The sequence below is a fragment of the Heterocephalus glaber genome, unplaced genomic scaffold, assembly GCF_053883595.1.
Source record: "Heterocephalus glaber isolate CG9 unplaced genomic scaffold, H.glaber_assembly_v1.0 deba00001610, whole genome shotgun sequence".
NCBI lineage: Eukaryota > Metazoa > Chordata > Mammalia > Rodentia > Bathyergidae > Heterocephalus > Heterocephalus glaber.
Genome location: NW_028258381.1, coordinates 24,251,943 through 24,259,844, shown reverse-complemented (window position 1 = coordinate 24,259,844; position 7,902 = coordinate 24,251,943). Strand labels below are relative to the sequence as shown.

The following is a 7,902-nucleotide window of genomic DNA, read 5'->3' as shown; positions in this document are numbered from 1 at the left end:
CATGCTGAGTCCTAGTCTTCCTTCTAGTCTCTTTCATGCCTTTATTCCAATATCTTGAGACGATCTTGAGCCCAACTCGCCTCTACTGCCCTCTTAGCTAAGCTCTCAGTTGGCAGGGCGACCAAGCCACCCATCATCCCGGGGAAACAGCGTCCGTCGATTCGCTGCTTCTTCCCATTAGCCCAAGCAGTGGCCTCAAAACGGGCAGAATCCCCTTCCCCGCCCACCCTCGCTCTTATATAAGGAAGCGCCAATCCGCAGCTCGAGTTTGGAGGGCCCGTGTGCGAGCTGGTGGCGGGTGAGGGCAGCTGGGAGCGGTGGACGGGCGGGCTCGCGCGCAGAGCAGGCTCCAGGTGGTGGGTGAAGGCAGAAAGGAAAGCGTGTTGTGCCCAGGTGATCGCGATTGGGAGTGATCGCGGAGCAAGAGAACGACTCAGCCATTTCGGAGAGGAGGAAGTTGGACAACCTTAGCTGTTTTAGTGTTTATTTTTTTTAATTCAGCAGATAATATTTCCAAGGGAATGAATTTAAATGACCTATCGCATTTTACTGAGAACAGTTCGTAGGAAGACGGTCAGTACACCCTATTCCTTCCCTCCCATTGAGGTTTACCCTTGCGCTCCCTTATAGAAGCTCTGCTAAGTAGGCAGAGGAGGCGGGGGGGGGTAGTGAATAATTCATGATCCCCGCCCCTTTCCCCCCGGCAGGTCACGCCCCTCCGAGTCGCGCTGACGCACGCAGCGTGTACTAAATCTGAGGAAGAGACGTAGCACTCTCCGCCCCCAAGACGGAGGGCGGAGCATCATCTCCAGCACGTGCTGCCTCTACCCGCGCAAGCCCAAAAGGGCCACTGTGCGCAGGCGCTGCCCACTAGGGGGAGGAAGGAGGCGGGGGTAGGGAGGTTGTTGGGTTTAGAGCCGGGCGGAGACCGCTGAGACTCATTCCTCAGGAACAAGGGTCGGGTGTCAAGGAGACCTTTTCACACCAGCTCCCCGTCCCCCGCCTACGGTGGGTGGGATCGCGCGGCAGAGACAAAGGATATCAGTAGGGCCGGACATAGCTGCGAAGGGAAGTAGGCCGTCCGTTTTGGGTGGTGGGCTTCTGGTGGGGGGGTGCTGAAGGGAGGCTATATTTAAACTCCCGGAGCCGTTAAGTTGATTCGCAGTCGGATGCGCGCGCAGCAAGGGTGGTGGCAGAGTGCGCATGCGCGGTGCGGGGGCTAGAGGAACGCGCGCCAGCCGTGCGCGCTCGCGGCGGAGTGGTAGTGGTGGCGGAGAAAGGGGTCGGCGCACGCGCGGTTGAGTCCTCGGGTCGTCAGGGTCTCGCGGGCATCTTGTTTTGGTCTCGCGGGCGAGTGGGGCGCGCTTCGGGGAGGGGAAAAGCGCTTGGGCGCGAGGCGAGCGAAGCAGAGCTGCGCGCACTCGGGAAAGGGGGGAAGGGAACGCGGACCAGGAAGGGGGGGCTTAAGCCCCCGATTCCCCCATCTCTCTGTACCCTCGACTGGGACGGAATAAGGGGAGGAAATGATCGAGATGGCGGCGGAGAAGGAGCCGTTTCTGGTGCCGGCCCCGCCGCCGCCACTCAAAGATGAGTCGGGCGGAGGGGGCGGCCCCGGGGTGCAGCCGCACCGAGAGGCCGCCTCCGGGGAGCCCTGCGGCGGGACGAAGCGCGGGCCGGGCCCTTGCACACTCTCGGCGGGGTCCCATGGTTCTGGGGCCCCCACCAGTCCTCGGGGCGGCCCGGTTCAGCCGCAGCAGCGAGGGGGCGGCCCCCAAGCGCAGCCGCACGGGGAGGCCCGCCTGGCCGAGCCCCACCGGCGAGCCGCTCCCCCGGACGTGGGGGAGGAGCGCCGGGGAGGGGGCGGGACGGACCTGGGGCCCCCTGCCCCTCCTAGGCCCCGAAATGGCTACCAGCCCCATCGGCCCCCCGGGGGAGGTGGGGGCAAGAGGAGAAATAGCTGTAATGTGGGAGGAGGTGGTGGAGGCTTCAAACATCCGGCATTCAAGAGACGCCGGCGGGTGAATTCGGACTGTGACCCCGTGTTGCCCTCCAACTTCCTCCTGGGGGGTAATATCTTTGATCCCCTGAACCTGAATAGCCTCCTGGATGAGGAAGTGAGTCGTGCACTCAATGCAGAGACCCCTAAGTCATCCCCACTTCCGGCCAAGGGGCGAGATCCAGTGGAGATCCTCATCCCCAAAGATATCACTGACCCGCTTAGTCTCAATACTTGCACTGATGAGGCCCAAGTAGTTCTTGCTTCGCCACTCAAGACTGGTCGTAAGCGGCATAGACACCGGGGACAGCACCACCAACAGCAGCAGGCATCTGGAGGGAATGATAGCCACGCTGTGCTGCCCACAGCCCCCCTGACCCCCTCACTCCAAGGGGAGGGTGCCACGCAGCAGCACCAGCACCGGGGCCAGAACCGGGATGCCCCCCAACCCTATGAACTCAACACAGCCATCAACTGCAGGGATGAAGTCGTGTCTCCCCTTCCATCTGCCCTGCAGGGTCCCTCAGGCTCCCTTTCAGCCCCTCCTGCTGCCTCAGTTACCTCTGCACCCTCGTCTTCCTCCTCTCGACATCGAAAACGACGCAGGACTTCCAGCAAGTCGGAGGCAGGGGCTAGGGGTGGAGGCCAGGGTCCCAAGGAAAAGGGCCGAGGGAGTGGGGGAGGCCGCCACCACCCACTACCTGCAGCAGGCTTCAAAAAGCAGCGAAAGTTCCAGTATGGGAATTATTGCAAGTACTATGGGTACCGAAATCCTTCCTGTGAGGATGGACGCCTTCGGGTGTTGAAACCTGAGTGGTTTCAGGGCCGGGACGTCTTGGATCTGGGCTGCAATGTGGGCCATCTGACCCTGAGCATTGCCTGCAAGTGGGGCCCATCCCGAATGGTGGGGCTGGATATCGATGCCCGGCTCATCCACTCGGCCCGCCAAAATATCCGACACTACCTTTCTGAGGAGCTTCGTCTCCCACCCCAGACTTCTGAGAAGGACCCCGGGGGAGAGGGTGAAGAAGGGACTGCCACCGTCCGAAAAAGAAGCTGCTTCCCAGCCTCACTGACAGCCAGCCGGGGTCCCATTGCTGCACCCCAAGTGCCCTTGGATGAAGCAGACACATCTGTCTTCCCCAACAATGTTGTCTTCGTCACGGTAAGAGTCTGAAGGCCCTTGGAATGGGGGCCAGGTATGAAGATGAGATTGGGAAAGTGGTGGAATGGTTATGACCTGGAGGAATTTCCCTGTATCCACTCCTCACTAGGAAAACCAGCTCCTAGAGAGAAGGGTCTGGATTGGCAAGTGAGAACTTCTGCTGAGTTTCTCTTGCTCCTATAATCTAGTCATGTGGGGTCTAAGCTTGGGGCTTTAACCCTGGGGTTTTTCTTAGGATTGTAAGGGTCTCTTTCCCCAAGATAGGGATGATTCCTATAGCCCTGTTTTCTGGAGGGTGGCTGCTGCCACTCAAGAATTCAGTCCAGACAAAACCTGGCCCTAGAACCTACTGAGAGACCTGAGCGTTTGGGGTGTCAGGGAATGTCTTGGGGCTTAGGGGGGATGGGGAGGGGGAGGAAAGTCTAGGGTAGTGACAGACTTAATGTGTGGTGTCTGTCCTTTGATAGGGGCCATGTTTGTTTGCATCAGCTGCTTTCATTTCCCTAGATACAGAGATCTTTGAAGAGTCAGTTTTCAGGACCCCAACCCAGCAGCTAGGCTTTAGGTTTTCTTCATGTTGACCCTGGATAGCAGGAGGGGGGACCTAGACTCCTGTATGGAGGAAGTGCCTAGCAGCGTGCCTGTCCTCTGATTGTACATAGCTTCCCACAAAACTGTTTTTAAGCTATCTGCAGGAATGTCTGCCAGTGTGTTGGTTAAGCCTGAAAAAAGGACATTCCAGAGGGTAATGGTGAGCTTATCATCTAGAAAAGGTTTCCTGTGGGATGTGGCTCTTCATTTCATAGAAAGCAAAGAATACGCCTGAAACTGCCCACCCCAAGGACCCATGGGTCTCCTTTACCTGGGGTAGGTCCCCTTATATAACATTGACTGCCTCATGTCTTGTGTGTGGGAGCACCCCAGCATTCTCTGTTGTTTGACCCTAGCTGAGAAAAACTCAAGGATCAGTTGCCCAATTTAAAATTACCCAGACTCACTTTTAAATTTGTAGGAAGCAGAGCTAGGAAAGTGTAAAGAGAAAATGAGACTAAAACGGGGAGGTTTTCCAAGAAGTGTAAGAGAAAAATGTGACTACCAGCTTTAGTACAGCTGTAGGAATTTCTCAGTTGCAGACCAGTTGTGGGGGCCAGTGGTTTTTTTGGGGTCCCCTATTGACCTCACCCCATTCTTGCCCTTAGGGCAACTATGTGCTGGATCGAGATGAGTTGGTGGAGGCCCAAACAGCCGAGTATGATGTGGTGCTCTGCCTCAGCCTCACCAAGTGGGTGCATCTGAACTGGGGAGACGAGGGGCTAAAGCGCATGTTCCGCAGGATCTACAGGCACCTGCGCCCCGGGGGCATCCTAGTCCTGGAGCCCCAACCGTGGTCATCCTACGGCAAGAGAAAGACTCTCACGGTGAGTTGGATTTGTGCAAATGGGAATAATCCTTTGGCTGAAGCCAGAAAAGGCCTCAAGGAAGCAGACTTTCTGAGTCAGGGGAAGGGCCCTCGTGGGCATCATTCATGCCCTGGCTAGGAAGCAGCTAACGTGATCCCCGTCTTTCTTCTCCCCAGGAAACAATCTACAAGAACTACTATCGAATCCAGCTGAAGCCAGAACAATTCAGTTCCTACCTGACATCCCCTGAGGTGGGTTTCTCCAGCTATGAGCTCGTGGCCACACCCCACAACACCTCCAAAGGTAAGGCTGGCTCATTTTTTTGAGGGAGGCCAGTGGTGGCCAAGAGGCTGCAGACCCTGTAGAATCCCATAGTCCTGCCAGCCTGTTTCTTGATTGCATGCTCTTCCCCTAGGCTTCCAGCGTCCTGTGTACCTGTTCCACAAGGCCCATTTCCCCAGCCACTAAGTGGCCCCCTGAAGAGGAGTGAAGAGGCTGCCCTTGCTGCTCCTAAGGACCTGGGGAAAGAGGAAAGTATCTCAAGGTCTTTCTGACTCTAAAAAGTTTTCTTTCTTGGATCTGCAAAGAAAGCTTTTAAGTTGCTGCTCCAGCCTCCTCCCCTACATCTGTGGCATCTGAGCACCAAGTCCAGCTGTGCTGGAGTTACCATCATCTTCTGCTCCCCTAGCCCGCTGGGCTGGATGGCATGACTGTTTGCTGATCTGTTCTCCTAGGGCGTGGGAAGTGGCAAGCATCAAATTCTCTAATCCTTTCCTTCTGCTTTCCCAGGGAGATTCCCTTTTCTCCTTAGCCCTTTCTCTAGCTGCATTTCAGTGGACCACAGAAGGATGAACTGAGGGTTAGAGGGGGAAGCTTGGCAGGGAGGCACACAATACTGTGAAAATCCTTCCTTCTGCTGTCCCCTAGTGGGAGAGAGGGCTGGGTTTGGAATGTGAGAGCACAATAAACTAGGGCAGTGGCTCCCCACACCTGTCTGCTACTTTCTAGTGGGGAAGGGATGGCACCTCTGATTAGAACCTGTGCTTCCTGTCAGTTCTCAGGTCTCAAGAGGGCAGGTTTCTGGGGCTGGGGAGACTGCTGAATGCTAGTTAAATCTACATGTTACCATACAACCCTGATCAGGAAAAAGGTATAATACAATTTTTGACTTGCAACTTGAGTCTGACTTCTTTCAAAACCCAGCTTTGGTCAAAAGGCTAATTTTGGAGGACTTAACATTGGAGATGAAGTGGAGCTAGAAAAAGGTACTTGGGGTCGGAGCCGATAACCTCTAGAACCCACCACTCATGTTTTTTGTGTTGTGGAATCTAGGGGCAATTAGTAACATGAAGCTTTTAAGTGGTCTGTCAAGGGTCACTGGAGCCTTGAACATTCAGCAAATCCTGAGCACTCTTAGGTCAGGTGTAAACGAGATGGTCCTTAAAGGTAAAGCAGGCAATTACAGTAACTCGGGTGCAAAGGGTTGCCTTACAGGTTTCTTGAGACAGGGAAAGCCACTGATAGGCAGAGACCCACGTTGGGGGTGGGGGTGCCTTTTTTTCATTTTAAGGACAAAATTACCTATCAGTGAGAAATGAATTTTTGTGTATGTGTTTGAGGATGGGTGTTGTGGATGCCAAGCTCACACCCATACCACTGAGCCTTACCTACCCAGCTTGGGACACACATTTTAAAAGATCAGAGTAAGTAGTTGAGCCTGGTGGCATCAGAGTGGTGACTGTAATTACGGGGGGGGGGGGGGGGGCAAGGCAGAAGGTTGATTCCTGACTTGGACAGTGTTTTCCACTTGCCATTACTTCCCCAAGTTCCCAAAAAGACGGCCCGAAACTCAGCATCCAGCCTGTAGCGAAGTGGACAAACCCCTGGTAGGGTTTACATGCTGGCTCCCAAAAGTCCCATCTATTAGCAAAACCATTTTATTCCCAAAAAATTCTCACAAACACACACACAATTAGCGATCCAGGGAGCTTTGGGACCTAAGCCTCCCACCGCCTCAGGGTCTTGTGCATGAGGAAGGTGTCCTCCGGGGGACGGGTCCGGGCTTGAAGGCGGAGAGGAGGCAGCCCGTCCAGGGTCAAGTGTGGAGATTCATAGCAGAGTGAGTCTGGGTCGCACAGCATGGTCATATCCGGCCCTGGCCCTGGTGGCTCCTGTAGGAATTGGTGCCCAATGCCAAGTTAGATTCCAGGAGGATGAAGAGTCCACGACTAGGGTGGACGGGACGCGGGAGGGTGGCCAGCAGCAGTCCCGTCACCTTCGGGGGCGGGGCTCGGGCCTGCGGCGGCAGCAGAGCCAGCCTTTCTCTCAGCGCGGCGTTCAGGACCTCCTCCTCCGGCACCTGCAGGCTCACCAGGTTCCGGAAGAGCCGCCGGGAGCGCGGCACGTTCAGCCCTGCGGGCGCGGGGGAAGCAGGGTTGAGCGGGCCCTCCCGCAGCCGCGACTCCCGCGCCCCGTCGGCCGCGCGCCCGCCTCACCCTCCGCCACGCTCTCCTCCAGGCCGCAGCGGGTCTGGAACGACTTTCGCAGCTGCTCCTCCACGGCCCTCGCAGCATCAAACGAAGCTGCGACGCGCGCTGCCTGCAGCTCTAGGCCCAAAGCCAGGCTGCTCTGCGGCGCGGGAACCTCGAGCTCGTGCGGCGCGGCGGAGGGCGGCTCGGTCCGGACCGGGGACCGAGCGGGCGCCAGGCGAAAACGGACCTGGGGGCGGAGAGCTGGGCGGTGAGGGGCCGCGCGCGGCCAGGCAGGCCCGGAGCTGGGGTCGGGACTTCCCGCGGCTCACCTGCCGCCCTCTCTGGGCTCCGGACCGTCGGCCCGTCCGCCCCTTGTGCCGCCCCGGGCTGCCGTCCCGTAACTTGGGGCTCTCGGGCAGCGGGCTCAGACTCAGGTCCAGGCCGGGCTCGGGCACTGGGGCCTCTGGGGGTGGCCCTGGGACCGCCACGGACTCCAGCTGTGGCTCCTCACCGCCCATCATCTCGGGGTTGCTGCGAGGGTGCGCGGTCACGGATTTCAGACTCACCGCCTCCTCTGCTCCCCAGCCCCGCCCCTCCTGACACTGCTACCGGAAACCGTTAGTCTTACCCAGGGGGATGGGAACAGTACCTCGCTCCGCCCTATTGGCGTTCCTACAACGTCATTTCCTCTGCCCCACCCCAGTTTCGCGGGGGCTTCTGCTTGCCAAATCGAGCACGGCCCTTAAGGCGAGGTGTTACTACTGGAACCCATAGAAGTCCTACGGGACGTCATTAGGACCACTTCTTTCGAAAACTCCCATACGGCATCCTGGCCTGTTTGAATCTTTCCCTGGTTTCTCGTGGCTTTGG

The 7,902-nt window shown here is 57.4% G+C and overlaps 2 protein-coding genes across 3 annotated transcripts; one reads left to right on the top strand and one right to left on the bottom strand.

Annotated features, from left to right (window-relative positions):
* Positions 1 to 5: 5 nt before the first annotated feature.
* Positions 6 to 5,736, top strand: Mepce (methylphosphate capping enzyme). Of its 2 annotated transcripts, XM_087196380.1 has the most exons (5): positions 880 to 1,008; positions 2,514 to 3,161; positions 4,361 to 4,579; positions 4,738 to 4,864; positions 4,977 to 5,736. In XM_087196380.1, the coding sequence occupies exons 2-5, from the start codon at positions 2,898 to 2,900 to the stop codon at positions 5,027 to 5,029; spliced, it is 663 nt and encodes a 220-aa protein (XP_087052506.1). In that variant the 5' UTR covers positions 880 to 1,008; positions 2,514 to 2,897; the 3' UTR covers positions 5,030 to 5,736. The 2 variants fall into 2 exon arrangements, with proteins under 2 accessions (XP_004840266.1, XP_087052506.1); XM_004840209.4 differs by having other exon boundaries at positions 6 to 3,161.
* Positions 5,737 to 6,482: 746 nt separating this feature from the next.
* Ppp1r35 (protein phosphatase 1 regulatory subunit 35) lies at positions 6,483 to 7,667 on the bottom strand. Its single transcript, XM_004840208.3, has 4 exons — positions 7,362 to 7,667; positions 7,057 to 7,279; positions 6,837 to 6,973; positions 6,483 to 6,732 (listed from the first exon to the last, which is right to left on the bottom strand). The coding sequence occupies exons 1-4, from the start codon at positions 7,551 to 7,553 to the stop codon at positions 6,559 to 6,561; spliced, it is 726 nt and encodes a 241-aa protein (XP_004840265.1). The 5' UTR covers positions 7,554 to 7,667; the 3' UTR covers positions 6,483 to 6,558.
* Positions 7,668 to 7,902: the final 235 nt, after the last annotated feature.

Excerpts from the sequence above, each read along its gene's own strand:
- Mepce (XM_004840209.4), top strand. The coding sequence starts at position 1,524 with ATGATCGAGATGGCGGCGGAGAAGGAGCCGTTTCTGGTGCCGGCCCCG. Across the intron at positions 4,580-4,737 it reads GCAAGAGAAAGACTCTCACG|GAAACAATCTACAAGAACTA; the intron begins GTGAGTTGGATT and ends TCTTCTCCCCAG. Across the intron at positions 4,865-4,976 it reads ACCCCACAACACCTCCAAAG|GCTTCCAGCGTCCTGTGTAC; the intron begins GTAAGGCTGGCT and ends CTCTTCCCCTAG.
- Ppp1r35 (XM_004840208.3), bottom strand. The coding sequence starts at position 7,553 with ATGATGGGCGGTGAGGAGCCACAGCTGGAGTCCGTGGCGGTCCCAGGG. Across the intron at positions 7,280-7,361 it reads GAGCCCAGAGAGGGCGGCAG|GTCCGTTTTCGCCTGGCGCC; the intron begins GTGAGCCGCGGG and ends CTCCGCCCCCAG. Across the intron at positions 6,733-6,836 it reads CCCGAGCCCCGCCCCCGAAG|GAGCCACCAGGGCCAGGGCC; the intron begins GTGACGGGACTG and ends CAATTCCTACAG.